General features: G+C 35.1%; 1 protein-coding gene across 1 annotated transcript in view; it reads right to left on the bottom strand.

The window, feature by feature from the left end:
- DNAH7 (dynein axonemal heavy chain 7) overlaps window positions 1-17,284 on the bottom strand; it is a 270,960-nt gene that overhangs the window by 135,973 nt on the left and 117,703 nt on the right. Inside the window, exons 35-38 of the mRNA XM_004378290.1 lie at window positions 15,474-15,698; window positions 12,959-13,156; window positions 2,411-2,566; window positions 1,508-1,676 (exon numbers count right to left, since the gene is read on the bottom strand). Coding sequence (XP_004378347.1) covers window positions 1,508-1,676; window positions 2,411-2,566; window positions 12,959-13,156; window positions 15,474-15,698 — 748 coding nt within the window. The remainder of the gene's footprint in view (window positions 1-1,507; window positions 1,677-2,410; window positions 2,567-12,958; window positions 13,157-15,473; window positions 15,699-17,284) is intronic.

Consider the following 17,284-nt stretch of genomic DNA (forward strand, 5'->3'; position numbering starts at 1 on the left):
GAGTTCTTTATCTCTTCATTTGATGTTCTAGGGTTTCAGGATTGTTGATTCTCTGTTTGGCTTAGTTTTTCGGATCTTTGTTGTGGAGGGACAGCGTGGTGCTTCTGCCTAGACCGCCATCTTGCCGGAGTCTCCTGCCATTTTTTTTTAAATTGAATTAAAAACAATTACATTTTCAAATATGAGTCTTTAATAATTGATTCAGAATTTAACACATCATTTTACAAAATTAATATCATCTTTAAAATATATAGACACATTGCATTTGCTTTTTAAAGGGATTGAGTCATGAAAAGTTTGGTAAAGAAGTGATTGTAAAAATGAATATAGCTCTATGATATATTTTGTATAAATATAGAGGTTATCATTTGTTTGTTTAAAGCAAGGCAAATGTATATTTTGCTTCTATTGCTGAATCAAATTATTCTGTGCTGTTTCTGAAAACATGTATAAGGTGAAAGCAAAGAACTGGTAGCCATCAATGTCAATGTATTTATAAGCTTATAATAAACACTAATTTACCTGACTGAGTCTAGGGAGATGGTGAAAGGTTTTCAAAAAGTTAAGTTGAGAGATTATTTACCCCCAAATCTGTCTTCAACCCTTCTTCTCAGAGAACATTCAGAACTGGTGGTATTTTTAGAAAATGGGGCCCAGGAGGAAAGAGTACCTCCTAGATTCAGTGTACTTTTCTGCCCAGTGCAAAGGAGGCAGGGATGAGTGGACACATGAGTGCAGAAGACTGGCTTGGGGTGACGAAGTAGGGATAAAGTGAAACTGAAGTCTGAGACCCAGGAGCAATAGTGTCTTTGATTTAAAAAAAAGAAAAAAAAGTGTTCAAAGTGGCCCGGGGCACTTCTTGAAGAAAAGAAAAAAAAAAAAAAAGTACCAGTTTGAGGTAAGGGAGAGAACAGTTAAAGATATCTAGTTAGTTGAGTCAAGCCATTTTAGATAACCCAGCATAAAAAAATTTTCCCTACAGAGATTTCTTTGAATTTATAAATTCCTCTTGGAAAATGTAAAGGGTCTTTAAGGATTAATACTTTGGCCATTTCCTATTTAAATGCCTCTCAACAGCCTGTCTAAATCCACACACTCACTAAAATGGGACTTGACATAGGGTAGAGGAAAGACGAGCTCTGAAGCAGGGACATTTCGTACAATTGAAGCATTAAGGAATGAAACAGAGATAAATGAATGGTCCCAGGGCATTAGGGTTCTCAGAACGCAGGAAATGGGAACAAATTTCCAGAAGGTGAGGGTAAGAGGATCTGCAAGAGCTGGTGGAAGAACGGCCCCAACCAAGGCCACCTACTTTGCAGTGTTGACTACTCTCAGCCAGATTGTGGTCACTCCCATAGGTCACAATGAATACACATAGAGAATATACACACAAAACATTTTAACTTAAATTGTGTAACTGGGTTTCTCTTTCTTTTTTCAGATAATCTCTTTAAATATAACTAGAGTGATTTTTGTTTAATAATTACAAATTTAGAAAACGTACCTGGAGGTCCCATAGCACACATTATTTGAATGTCCACTAGTTTAATCATAGAGCAATCTTTTAGGTCATACCAGTTCCAGTGATCTAACCACTGTCTAAGTAACTCGATGGGCGGTTGAGCCCCATATACCTCCCGAGCAGGCATATTGACATCATCTACAAAGATAACCTGAGAAGGAAAAGAGGAGAGGTATTAGAAAATGTTAACATCTTAAACTAGTGTCCTACATGTGTAAAAAAAACACTGAGGCAAAGAATTAGATTGTCTTCTCGAAGGGTATGTCTGCGGTAAGTGACTGTTTTTTTCCAATCAGGAATAATATCCCTTAGCATCATTTGCTAAGGCATTTACTTCATCTAGGACTAGGGAGACATTATATTACTAATCTTTATAGGTTTAGTTTAGGACTGATTAATCCTCTAAAATAATTTGTTTCTGAGTATACTTGGTCTTTTTTCTTTGTACAACTCTAATACTTTAAAATAAATCAGAAAGATGTGATTTTGAAATGATTATAACGTTTGATTGGTGAGGGTGAGGTAAATCAACTGATAGCTGTTTTAATACCTAAAAGAGCAAACAACAAAGACTCCACTGAGTGACAATGTACAGTGAGCGAGTTAGGAAGGTAGATAAATTCCCAGGTGAGTATTTTACTTTCAATTCAAAGGATAACTGCTTGTTTACAATGTCTAATTGTCTACTGCAAGCACAAATATAATCACAAATATTAGGAAAATGTTTTAATCAAAATCTGTGGCTAAGAAAACAAAAATGCACAAAACATGGTAAAGCCCTGTATAATCTGGCATCCTGTATTTGGTTTCCTTGTTTTGACTGTAGCAGTGTACATGAGGAGGCCCAATGTTATATTTCGTGTTATAGAAACAGACAGCAATTACCATTCTCTTGCCCAAAGGAGGACCAAAAACTCCCTTTCTCCTTTTGTCCAGTTTTGACATGATAATATTCTGAGTCTGAGCTGCTGTAGTTTGTGCTGAGAAGTTAATCAGCAGAGGCTTGTAGATATCCTTATTGAGTTGATTTAGAAGGAAATTCTATGTAACAGGAAATAATAAAATGAGCCACAGTTGGAATTACGTTTTGACAGTTCAAAATAAACACTAAACATCACTGTTGACAGGCTCAGACTTAACCTTAGACCCCAATAACTGTGTAAAAAAGAGATGGAATCAATAGTAATAACAGTTACCATGTCAATGGAGTACCTCTGTCTGCCCGGGCCCCATGCATGCGGCTTCTCTGATATTCACAAGAACCGTGAACAGCACGCATTCCTTCTTAATGTGAAGATGCTGATACTCAGAGGTTAAGGTACCTGCCTAAAGTCTCAGAGATGGGGCAGGAATCCAGACTACCATTTTTCTCTCTCTCAAATCAATGTTCTTTTTAATATGCCTTTTCTTTCCATTTATATACCAAGTCATTGACTCTAGGAAACTTAAATAATATAATCGTATTTCAAAATGAAATTCACTTAGAAGCAGATACAATTACAATAGTTCTTTAGGTGCTGTGGGATAGGAACAAAGAGTAGCAGAATTTCTTGACGAGCTCTTCAAAGTATGGTTGTCTCTCCTTACCCTTCCTTCTCCTTCCCCCGCCCCCAAAGCTCTGGGTGTGCCATACCCCTTCCCCTATTAAGGGACAACTGGTTAGAAAATCTAAAGTAAATCCCATTTTCTTAATGAGTACTACTACCACATGCTCATATGGGTAGGGAGGGCAGAAGGTGCATTATCTTTTACATGTTCCAAACTTTACTTGCACTAAGTGCTTCCAGAATTCAGCTTTATTGTGTATAAGATACTAGATTATTAAACCAAAACATCAGGTGGTTAATATCTTATGCAGAAGCCATGGTGGCGCAGTGGTTAAAGTGCTCGGCTGCTAACCAAAAGGTCAGTGGTTCAAACCCGCCAGCCTCTTTGTGGGAGAAAGATGTGACAGTCTATTTCCATAAAGATTCACAGCCTTGAAAACCCTTGAAAAACCTACTCTGTCCTACAGGGTCACTATGAGTCAGGATCGACTCAACGGCAGTAGGTTAGTATCTTAAGCAAGCTCCCTTTTCATAATGTTGTTGCATGCTCAGTATTACCATAATTAAGCAAAATAAAAATTATGAAAACAAACTTTGAAATATTAACTTATGTATCAAGGTAAGACCTATACTTCAAAAGAGGAATCAACTTGGCGGCAACAGGTTTGGTTGTTTTTTGTTTGTATGTTTTTGTATTTTTAATATTAAATACATTCAGCAGACATTTCAGGAATTACTGTTGTTGGGCGCCATTGAGTCGATTTTGACTCACAGTGACCCCAAGTGACAGAGCAGAAATGCCTCTATAGGATTTTCTAGGCTGTAATCTTTATAGGAGCAGATCGCCAGGTCTTTCTCCCTTGAAGCAACTGGGTGGGCTTGAACCACCAACCTTTTGGTTACTACCAAGTGCTTAACTATTGTGCCACAGGCGAAAAAACAGATGGAGAATATCAGGAAGGGAGGGTAACAAGCTGGTCAGAGATACTGCATTAAAGACTAATTTTCACTTCCTTCACCAACCCAGCGGGAGCTAGTTATTTAAAATTCTTTTCTCTTGCATGGAATGAGTACATTCTAAAAACCTCTGAAGAGGTTCTGCCCCAACCCCAAACTGATGTTAGAATAGCAAAAAAGTAGGAATAGGGACGTTTAGAATAAAAGTAGGGATTTTTTTTCATGATTTTGTAATTAAAATGCCTCTTTTAATAAGTTCATAATTAAAATGTAAGAGAGAATATTATTTGAAGAGAAGAATAGTTAAGCTGTTCTGTTTAAGGAAACAACTCTCTGAGTTTATTATAATAAAGCTTATTATAATAAAGTAGTCTTAGGACATGTCTTATGTAAAGCAAATTCAATCAAAATTTTTGTATTATTGGCTGATGACTTTTTAAAAAAAATTATTTCACTTTGCTTGCCTATATGGTATATAATATGTAATCAAATACTTTTATTACAATGCATTTTTTTCAGCTAACAATGGCAGTCACGTGGAGGGTAATCAATAACTATTTGTTAGATGAATGGATGGATGTTAGATTGATAGATGGACAAACAGACTAAATAAGAATGAAAATAAAGAAATTCTTAAGATAACATAAGGTATGGCACGAAAGGCTTTGCAGTAAGCATTGTAACCATTTAAAAGCAGAATTAAATCTACCTATAATAAATGCAGGTAGTTATAAAACAGAATTTAAAAGTGATATAAAAACTACTGAAAGAGATTATGCATAATATTAAAGATAATTTATCAGTAATAAACTGAGATCTTTAAAATCCCAGTCTTAAACAGAAAGTGGTGAGTGGGACAGGGAAGTAACAACATGCCACTCTTCCTAGCTAACTAGGTAGGGAAAGGAGGTCAGTGGATGGATACTGTTTCACTTTGATATTGATAATTTTAAAACTCTGAATTTAGGGGAAAAAATAGACTTTAGGACAACACTTCAGAGTTTTTAAATAGATTTAAATAACACTAGTAGAATTTTAAATAAGTTTACATAACCGTCTTAATCAATAGAAAAAGAAAATAAACACCATCACAGCAACAGATTAAAATTTTAAAAAGCAACAGCATAAGAAACTAAGCAGAAAATATGAGTGCAGAAGTATGACTAAGCATATTCATTATGATAATTTATGAACCTACAGGGCCGCTATGAGTCAGAATCGACTCAACAGCAACAGGTTTGGTTTTTGGAAGATCAATTTGCCTATTAAAAGAAAAAGAAGACTCCGAGTAACACAAAAAAACAAAAGGCAACTATATGTGGACTCTAAGACACCAAGTGATTCGGAAATGCTTACACTAAAAAAAGAACAGGCAAAAATAGACACGTGAATGCCAACAAAAAGAAAGCAAAAGGAATTTAACTAAAGAGGACAATTAGTACGCTAAGGCTTTTTTTTTATTGCTTATATCATATATCCACATAAAATGTAAAATTCAGCCCATTATCTAAATGTTTCCATAAATCCAGGTGTTTGTCATCACTGATAAACAAATTCTAAATAAGCACATTTTTACTTTTCACCAGGATGCCTTAAAAATTATATAAACAAAATTTAGGTTTCCATAAGCCATCATTAAGTCTTGTTCCTCAGTTTAAATGCATTATCAATGTTTTACAATTTTTCACAGATAAAATTACACTTTATCCACTGAAAAATGAGTATTTTTATGATAACAGATAACACTTCAAAAATTAAGTATATACTTATAAAAACTACTTTCTTTTTTAATTTAGTAATCAATCATATGTGTTAATGGAAATGGTTTCATTAAAGATATGTAGTTATGTGAAAGGGAAAATATTCATATGCCAATAAGTTTTTTACCTTTAAAAGAAAAATAAACATAAATATTATTATACTATACATATTATTATGCCTTAATACATTTTCATTTATCAAAGTATCTGTCAGTAAATGAACATAAATATTAAACATTGTATTTTTAACAAATATTTAATTTACAAGCCATTAACCATGTGTATTGTATGAAATTATAGACTCCTTCCCAGCATAATCAAGATGTTAAACATCTCTCCACAGATTTGCTCAGTATTTCGTTGTTGTAAAGTGTCATTATTATAATTTATTATGTTTTTATGTAATCTCTAACTCGGACCCTACTTCTTACTTTTTCAATTATCATTTATTTAAAATATAAACAACCAGACACGTAATAAATATAATAATTTAAATAGAAAAATCACTTTTAAAATTAAAAATACTACTTAATAATTTCAGTAAGTGAATACAAAAGGTTCATTAAGCATATTGTATGAATAAATTCTCAGTTAAATTATTTTATAAAAATGAAAGTTATTATCTCAAAATTATATTTTCTTTCACTGAAGAACAAATTTTTGATACTTTAGCTTTGTATCTGTACTATTTACAATTACAACCAATGCTTAATTAATTGGAACAATAGAACAGAGATGGAGATCAAGGTCAACTTCAAGTCAGCATTGAAATAAAACTACAATATTCAGGAACAGATCAATCTCTGGAAATAGGGACATGATCACCTACCCAGAAGGGCCCAGTAATCAGAGACCATCTGATTAGCATGGATTCCCAGTTCTCTCAGTGTTAGGAAAAAAAGCCAAGCTTTAGTGCTCATTGGAAGAGGAGCAGTTAAATATCCCTCTTCTTGCAATTAAACCTGGTCATCTTTGCTGGAAACTTGATTCTGACAGCCCTGCACCAATAAACAGCAATTAACAACAATCAACTCTTGCCACAATTACTGAGCTCTCCTGAAGAATCAAGCCTCTCAGGTTCCTGTAACACTTTAACCATGGTCAATGCTCAGTTTAACTCTAATAATCAGCAGTTGACTATGGTAGTTATATAAAAACTCTCCTTAAATGTTCTACTGCTTTATTCTTAGGTAAAAGTTTGCTGTATAAACTCTTACCATAGTCAACTTATTCCAGACATATTGTTTTGATTGGGTCTGTGCAATTTAAACAGCAGGTTAACAGTCAATATTATTATAAAAGGATGACTAGCATTCCACATAGAAACCCCAGAAATACCTATCCCATTAGCAAGGAACAGTTTGATACAGAAAAGTATAGCCCCACCAATGTTCTTAAAAGTGAAATACTAGAGAATTTTTTATGAAAGTCACCAACAAGCCAAGTATATTAAAAAGAAAATTATTTTAAACTTAACTATGGAATTTCCAGCTAATGAAATGATTCAGGAAAAAGAAATAAAGATTTTAACCAAGGAAGAAATTTTTAAAAAATCATTAATTTTAGATGACATGAGTGATAGTTAAGGAACAAACTAAAAAAGTATTAAAATTAAATGAATTATTCTAGGTAGTTACATAAATGTACAAAATCAATTATGTTGTTAATTTAAAACTAGTTAAAATATAATAGAAAAATGACTATTTCAGCAACAACAACAAAACAAAATATCTAGTACTTATATGAAGAAAGTCACAAAAGTTTTCGGGTAGCTCTAAAACACAAAATGATTGTAAAGTTCATCAAACCCGTAACCCATTGCCATTGAGTCGATTCTGACTCCTACCTATGCTAAGGGACAGAGTTTAACTGCCCCACAGGGTTTTCAAGGAGCAGCTGATGGATGCAAACTGCCAATCTTTTGGTTAGTAGCTGAGCTCTTAACCACAGTGTTATCAGGGCTCCGAAGCTCATCTAGTGTTTGCAAACTGAAAATCCATATGCAGAATCCAGCCTGAATTCATGTTCTCTTAGGGCCCCACAGAGTGCTTTAAAAGTATGTTAGTGCCAATTTTCTTTAGCCAGAGAATCTGACATATTCATGTTGTATACCTAGTCCTCATAGGAATTTTGAGTTTATGATCCTTGAAGGATGAAAAATAAAAACACAGCCAAAATATTTTTATTTTTATTGTGCTTTAAATGAAAGTTTACAGCTCAAGTTAGTTTCTAACACAAAAATTTATATACATATTGTAGTTGCTATCCTTATAATGTGACAGCACACTCCTCCTTTCCACTCTCGATTTCCCATGTCCATTCAACCAGCTCCTATCCCTTTCTGCCTTTTCATCTTGCCTCCAGACAGGAGCTGTTCATTTAGTCTCGTGTATCTACTTGAACTAAGAAGCACTCTTCACGAGTATTATTTTATGTGTTATAGTCCAGTCTGATCTTTGTATGAAGAGTTGGCTTCGGCAATGGTTTTAGTTCTAGCTTAACAGAGAGTGCAGGGGCCATGGCTTCTGGGGTTCCTTCAGTCTCGGTCAGACCATTAAGTCTGGTCTTTTTACTAGAATTTGAGTTCAGCACCCCACTTTTCTCTTGCTCTGTCAGGGACTCTCTGTTGCGTTCCGTCAGGGAGGTCATTGGTGGTTGCTGGGCACCATCTAGTTCTTCTGATCTCAGGCTGATGGAGTCTCTGGTTTATGTGGCCCTTTTGTCTCTTGGGTTAATATTTTCCTTATGTCTTTGGTGTTCTTCATTCTCCTTTGCTCCAGGTGGGCTGGGGCCAATTGATGCACCTTAGATGGCCACTTGCTAGTTTTTAAGACCCCAGACACCACTCACCAAAGTGGGATGCAGAACATATTCTTAATCAACTTTGTTATGCCAACTGACCTAGATGTCCCCAGAAACCATGGTCCACAGGTCCCTGCCCCTGCTACTCTGTCCCTCAAAGTGTTTGGTTTTATTCAGGAAACTTCTTAGCTTTTGGTTTAGTCCAGTTGTGCTGACTTCCCCTGTACTGTGTGTTGTCCTTCCCTCCACCTAAGATAATTTTTGTCTACTATCTAGTTAGTGAATTCCCCTCTCCCTTCCTCCTCACCCTCGTAACCATCAAAGAATGTTTTCTTTTGTGTTTAAACTTTCTCTTGAGTTCTTAATCTTTTTGTGACTAATTTTACTAAGCATAATGCCTTCCAGATTCATCCATGTTATGAGATGTTTTGCGGATTCATCATTGCTCTTTATTGTTGCATAGTATTCCATTGTGTGAATAAACCATAATTTGTTTATCCATTCATCTGTTGATGAGCACCTAGGTTGTTTCCATCTTTTTGCTATTGTGAACACTGCTGCAGTGAACATGGGTGTGCATATATCTGTTCACATGACAGCTCTTATTTCTCTAGGGTATATTCCAAGGAGTGGGATTGCTGGACCTTATGGTACTTTTATTTCTAGCTTTTTAAGGAAGCGCCAAATTGATTTCCAAATTGGTTGTACCATTTTACATTCCCACCAGCAGTGTATAAGTGTTCCAGTCTCTCCACAACCTTTCCAACATTTATTATTTGGTGTTTTTTAGATTAATGCTGGCCTTGTTGGGGTGAGAGGGTATCTCACTGTAGTTTTGATTTGCATTTCTCTAATGGCTAATGATCGTGAGCATTTCCTCATGTATCTGTTAGCCACCTGAACGTCTTCTTTGGTGAAGTGCCTGTTCATATCCTTTGCCCATTTTTTAACTGGGTTATTTGTCTTTTTGTGGTTGAAGTTTTGCAGCATCTTATAGATTTTAGAGATCAGACGCTGACTGGATCGGTCATAGCCAAAAAATTTTTCCCCATCTCTAGGTTGTCTTTTGACTCCTTTGGTGAAGTCTTTCAATGAGCGTAAGTGTTTGATTTTTAGGAGCTCACAGTTATCTAGTTTCTCTTCTGGTGTTTGTGCATTGTTACTTATGGTATATATTCTGTTTATGCCATGTATTAGGGCGCCTAGCATTGTCTCTATTTTTTCTTCCATAATCTTTACGGGTTTAGATTTTATATTTAGGTCTTTGATCCATTTTTAGTTAGTTTTTGTGCATGGTGTGACGTATGGGTCTTGTTTCAGTTTTTTGCAGATGGGTATCCAGTTATGCAAACACCATTTGTTAAAGAGACTGTATTTTCCTCAATTAACAGACTTTGGGCCTTTGTCAAATATCAGCTGCTCACAGGTGGATGAATTTATGTCTGGATTCTCAGTTCTGATCCATTGGGCTATATATCTGTTGTTGTACCAGTACCAGGCTGTTTTGACTACCGTGGTGGTGTAACAGGTTCTAAAATCAGGTAGTGTGAGATCTCCCACTTTGTTCTTCTTCTTGAGTAACGCTTTATTTATCTGGGGCCTCTTCCCTTTCTATATGAAGTTGGTGATTTGTTTCTCCATCTCATTAAAAAATGTCATTGGAATTTGGATTGGGATTGCATTGTATCTGTAGATCGCTTTGGGTAGAATTGACATTTTCACAATGTTGAGTCTTCCTATGCATTAGCAAGGTATGCTTTTCCACTTATCCCAGTCTCTTTTGGTTTCTTGCCATACTGTCTTGTAGTTTTCATCGTATAGGTCTTTTACGTCTCTGGTTAGATTTATTCCTAAGTATTTTATCTTTTTGGCAGTTCGAAACCAACTAAGGGCTCCGTGGATGAAAGATCCGGCAATCTGCTTCCATAAAGATTACAGCCAAAAAAACCTTATGGAGCTCAGTTCTACTCTGTAACATATGAGGTCGCAATGAGATGGAACTGACTTGACAGCACAGGCTTTGTTATTACTAGTTCAAGATCAAAACAACAAGATAGAATGTCTTAAATAAGACTGGCACATACCATTTAGTAAATGATAAAAACGTGCCATTTCAAGTATGTGTTAGAAGAAAAAAAAAGACTATTCAATAGATGGCCCTAGGACAATTGTTTACTATACATCAAAATAAATTTTTTCCCAGTTGCTGTCGAAATCAATTCTGACTCACTGCAACCCCAGGTGTGCCAGAGTAGAACTGTGCTCCATAGAGTTTTCAATGGCTGCTTTTTTAGAAGTGCTAGATCTTTCTTCCAAAATGACTCTTGGCGAACTTGAGCCTCCAATCATTTGTTTAGCAGCTAAGTGCATTAATCATTTGCACCACCTAGGGACTCAAAATAAATTCTAGATGGATTAAATGAAAATATAACAGCAATAAAGAGCTACAAATGGGACTATCATAAAGTGCTAGCAGAAGGTGAATTACTATAATCTTTCTGAATAACTTAACAAATATTATCAAAAATCAACAATTCCACTTCCAGGAATCTAGGAATTCATTCTAAGAAAATAAGCAGAGATAAGAATAAAGATTTAGCTACAAAAATGTTGATTTCAGTCTTATTTTTAAAGCATAACATTAGAAAAATTAGACACAAATTAGTTATCATACAACTATAGGAGACTAATGCCATTAAAAATTGTCTTGTAGAAGAATAGGAAAATATTTAGAATAAATTAAGTAAAAAAAAAAGAAAAAACAGGTTAAAAAATAAAATTCAAAGTATGTTCCCAATTTCGTAAAAAAAAAAAAGAAAAAGCTTTTGCCTGGGCAGAACTGGATGGGGATACAAATGACAAAGACCTTTTTCTCTCCCCGCAACCACTGCCCTTAACCATGTCAAGTCTCCATTCCCTGGCTCTTAATGATATTTTAGGTAAATTCCTTAGCTTTCTGCACACTTCCAATTATTTTCTTTAAATTCAAGCCAAATCAACAGCTCAGTTTAAAATCTTAGTCAAAACTTCTCCTCTCCTGCTCTCTTGGATATTATCTGCTACATACAAGCATTAGTTTATGATTAAGGTGTCATTTCAATCTGTTGTGAAAGAAAGATTATTCAATAAATGATACTAGACAATTATTTAACTACAGACCCAAACTATATACCAGAATGATTAAAGTATTCAATTAAAATGTAAAATTAATAAAGAACTACAAACAGGTACTGACATAAGCTGGCAACCTGCAGTGAGGGAAGGACCTCCAACAGCTGCTTCACTCTCTATCACCTCCTTCCCTCTGATCTTCTTGCTCTTTCTCCCTCTCCCAGGATGGGGGTGAAGCCAGAGGAAGAGAGACAAAAGTCCTGGTTCTATCTTGGCTAACACTGTTTTGCCTGCTCTTCATGGCAGGCTTCCAAATGCTGGCTGATGTGGAGTTTCTTTAGATACTCCACAGGACATCCATACTGCACTACTACCTCACATAAGTCAAACTGACATCTTTTACCAGTGGCATTCCCTTACTGCAGTGAGTAGCCATCTAGAGTGGAGCCCCAAGAGAGTTCAAGTCCACTTCCCATCGACTAATTGGCCCTGGAGAAACTTGTGTTTATTTGCCATGCCAGAGGCTGAGTGCTACTTACGGCTCCAGCAAGCTTGTCTTTAGAAATCTGAAACTAGCATGAGGTAGTCACCAGTCTCTGACTAATATGACCCCAAAACTAAGGGAACACAGGCTGTGTAAAGCTACTGAGATTTGGGGCTTTTATCCGTTACAGTAGCTAACATTACCTTAACTAATAATGCATAGGTGCCCTGGTGGCACAATGGTTAAGAACTCAGCTGCTAACCAAAAGGTCAGCAGTTTGAATCCACCAGCTGCTCGTTGGAAAACCCTACGGGGGCAGTTCTTCTCTGTCCTATAGGATCACTATGAGTCGGAACAGACTCAACGGCACATAACAACAACAACAATGGATATGATTCTAGAAATCACTAATGAAAATCAAAGTTATTACTATATAGTAACCCTTTGGAAATTAAATAATTCATAAAATTAAATATCAAGTATAATTAACTAAAACACATCTTTCAAGGGATATTAAATTCTTCATCCTGAAAAAGATATTATTATTAAACTATCTAAATAACTGGGACAATAATTTAATGATATAAAAAGTGGCATCATAACTTTAATCAATTTTTCTAAAATAAATAGGCAATTACTAAAAAATTCTTCTTGGTATAAACATAAAAATACTTAAAAAAAATTATTTCAGCCTACTATTTCAGGGAGTTTTAAAATAACATTCTTATGAATATTATGCACATTTTATTGTGTAGATTTTTACAATACTCACAATAATATAAACACTCTTTCCAGTTCCCGTTGGTCCTACAAATATTAAAGGTTTTTGATGTGTGGTCAATAATTCCATTAATGCAGAGCACTGTATTGTGTCCAGAGTTGGTACAATGATTTCATTAAACATCATATCCTTAGGAATTGGAGGAGCATCTTCCAATTTCTTTACCCATGGTTCCCATCTTCCTATTCCCTGTTTATAAAAAGCAGTCAAATAATGAATATTATAAAATACTTTTAAAACTCTGTACTGCTATATGATTGTAAAAGAGATTAAGACTGACAAGTTCTGATATTTATGTATTTGTTTTTATACTTTTAAACACTTCACCCTGAGTTTAAAGCCAAATTTCATGTGTAAGCTAAGAAGAAATTAGACTTTTACACATACCCTGTTGCTGTCGAGTTGATTCTGACCCACAGCAACCGTACAGGACACAGCAGAACTGCCCCACAGGGTTTCCAAGGAGTGACTGGTGGATTGGAACTGCCAACCTTTTGGTTAGCAGCCGCATCAGTTAATCACCGAATAAAAATGGTGATACTGTGATACTTCTGATGCCACTGCTTATTCCAACCCAAAGATCAATTATTTTGGTCAAATGTTAGGTTCTTTAATGATACTAAGAAAATGGGACTAATCAGTGGGTTAAATTAAAGAGCAAGGAATTTTATTCAATAAATGTTAATCAATATAAAATTATTTTCTCCCTAGAATATCAGTTGTGTATTGCTTGACTTATATAAGCTATTTATAACATCATCTTATCATTTCAGGTAAGATTTCTTAATTTAAGGTTATTATTATGAATTACCATTATGCTGTATCTTTGTATCCAATTAGCATCCAATAGCAAACTAAAATATTAATTTTCTATGACCATTTTTATGAAAAATTTTTCAAAAAAGACCATGTTAACATTTTCTCCTGATAAAAACACTGCCACCTACTCCATTCTTACAAAAATAAATCCAAATTCTTGAGCACTTGAAGTCCATCAGAATTCAGACCCACCCTCCTTTACGCCATCATGTCTCCCACTACTCAACCTTATTTATGGGCTTACTGGTCCCAAATACACTCCTGGCCCCTGACGCATGATATTCCCTTGGCCTAGAATGTTACATGACTCTCTTCTGAAGAGGCTGTGAGTTCACTGATGGCAACACTGTGTTTTATTCACTTTCTATCTTCTAACACAATGCCATACATATAGTGTAGATTTTTGGGGGTGGAAGAATTTACATCAGTCAGAAAATTGTATTGCAAAAAAATATTTCTGGAACAAATGGAAAAGTAAGGATTAAGAATCAGAAAACCCAAAATGTACAGTCATTTAGAGATTCTGTGATCCTGGCAAAATCACTCAGCACCTCTATATCTAAATTTCCTCAACGGTAAAATTTGCAAAATAATCCTATCGTTCCTATTTCACTGAGGTGTTAGGAAAACAAAATAGAAACAATTATAGAAAAGCTTAGTAAATTTTGCAGTGTTCTGAAAATGTAGGGTATTATTAGTAATTTAAGATAAAATAAAATTAGCAAAGATATAAAGATAGTATCTTGTGTTGGGCAGGGTGAAGAATCCCTTCTGAGGTGGGCTTGGTAATACACCTCAAGAGCCATGAAAATTAGAAAATTGATACAGTATTCCTTTTTTAGAAATACATCTTAAGGAAATAATCAGATATGTACACAATGACTTGTAGACAAGGATATCAACCAAAGCAATACTTACAAAAGTAAAAAACTAAGAACAACAAAAATAGCCCAAATGTCCAAGAGTAGGAAACTGTTTGACTAGATCATGATCCATCCATATAGAATATAGGAAGGCTTTAAAAAATAAGTTCATCAAAGAAAATTAGTGAAATAGAAAGGTGTCCTCTTTATTAAATGAAAAAGAAAAAGATAAAACTACCCATTAGGGATATGATGTGATCGCAATTTTACTTAAATCTGTATATATTTAAACAATATATATTCCTAAACTCTCTCCACAGTACAATACTTGTGGGAGCTGTTACACAAAAACAAACATGCAAACAAACATCTAATCAGTCTGGGAAATGCTGAATTAACATTAAACCAGCTGCTTCCCTATAGGACTTCTTATAGTCCATAATATACTAATGTGTATCACGAATCTCCAAGGGGCATCTTTGAACTTTATGAGCCTGCTGCTGAGCTAGACATGTTAATGCATAATTTTATTTACTGACTATGATTGCCCTATGAGGTATTATTATTATTACATTCTGTCAATAAGAAAACTGAGGTTCAGAGAGATTAAATAACTTGTCCAAGGTTACACAACAAGAAAGTAGCTTTACTAGGACTCAAATCCAGCTGTGTCTCTTCCACATCAGTGCACTTTCCCCTATTCCAGGCTGTCTCTTAAGGTAAACAGTGATGAAGAAGGTGGCCCAGAGCCATGACATGCTGTGTGAGTCTCAGAAGGGACCCTGCCAGGCTGGCAGCTACCATTCTTCCTTCAGAACTCTTACCTCACTGACAAATTGATAGTCATAAATTGTTCCTTTCTCAGGAAATGGGACAGTTAGTGCCTTGCAGGGCAGTTGTTCAGCACCACTCAATAATTTAAACCTATTTCGAGTTATATCTGTAATTGGACCTTCCATTAGTTCTCGAAGAATCTTATTAAATTTCAACCGATCATCATCTTTACAAGAAGCCCCTACGGACCAGATCAGTGAAAACAAAAAGATGCCCTGCAACGGAGAGATGAGAAAGAGATGAAGTGCAATTAAAGAATAACTTTATCCTTGAAGCTTAAATCAGATCTGATAGATTATTTTATTGGAAAGGAAATATATAAGCTAACATACAACAAACATTTGATTATCGCAGGATTTTGTAAAATTAGGTATTTGGTTGTTTTTTTTCCCCCCTCAAATTGCATCTTATAAAATCTTAATGTCAGAGAAGATAATACAATGCAAAGCATAAATGCTAGCCACGGTGAAAATCTTAGAACAATTAGGTAAATCACTTGATATTGTAAATTTACAGCAGGAGCCCGACGTTAAAAACAACATTGAGATAACTTTTCACTAAGCTATAAAGGCATACTTTAGTAGGTAAATAATCAACCCATAATATACATGCTGTAATGAAACAGATTTTGATACATTTTATTTGAAAGTAGAACAGATTATTTTCTTTTATTTGCTTTCTCAGGAAATGGGACAGTTAGTGCCTTGGAAGGTACTTGTTCAACATCACTCAGTAATTTAAACCTATTCCGAGTTATATCTGCAATTGGACCTTCCATTAGTTCTTGAAGAATCTTATTAAATTTCAATCCATTATAATCTTTATAAGCAGCATCAACACGCCTGAAAACAAAACAAAACAAATACCTGCAATGCAGAGATGATTTCATAATTAGAACTACATTCCTCCAAGCAAAAGATACTAGTTTTCTTCTTACCAGACTCAGGCAAGAAGGAACAGTGTAAATGGTAAGACCCACCACTAGACGAGAAAACGTGTTTGCTTGTTTTAAAATCAAATCTCTTTTTTAATGCCAAAGCTAAAAGAATCCTGACTATGCTTATACAAGTCCTAGACTCTACTTTGACCTTGTCACCTATTCCTAGTTTACTCACAGAGTGTTTCTCTCTGGCAACCATTTAAAACTAAATAAAAAAATTAAATCATTTCATAAAATGAAAGCTCTACACACTGATTACATAGGTAGTAATACCATTAGTAGTAACTTTTTTATTAAAGAATATTTAAGCTCTGTTGCTATTTTCATTGTTATTTAAAAAATCTGTTTATAGATTATGTATTTTCTTGATTTTCTCAATATAAATATATATTACTCATATTAGTATCAGCATATTAATGCTGTTGTTGTTGTAGTTAGGTGCCGTCGAGTTGGTTCAGACTCATAGTGACCCTATGGCACAGAATAAGACTGCCCCATAGGGTTTCCAAGGAGCGGCTGGTGGATTTGAATTGCCTACCTTTTGGTTAGCAGCCGAGCTCTTAACCACTGTGCCACCAGGGCTCAAATGTATTAACAGCAATTACATCAATTCTATATTAATATATTATAATAAAGTTATATATTATATAGCATGTTGTTGATGGTGTGTGCAAGTCAATTCCAACTCATACAGACCCTATATGACAGAACAGTACTGCCCCATTGGGGCTATAATGTTTATGGGAGCAGACTGTCAGGTCTTTTCTCCCACAGAGTCACTGGTGGGTTTAAACAATCAACCTTTCGGTTAGCAGTTGATCACTTAACCATTGCACCACCTGGGCTCCTTATTATAGAACT

Source organism: Trichechus manatus, unplaced genomic scaffold (assembly GCF_000243295.1).
Source record: "Trichechus manatus latirostris isolate Lorelei unplaced genomic scaffold, TriManLat1.0 scaffold00056, whole genome shotgun sequence".
In the NCBI taxonomy this organism is placed as follows: Eukaryota; Metazoa; Chordata; class Mammalia; order Sirenia; family Trichechidae; genus Trichechus; species Trichechus manatus.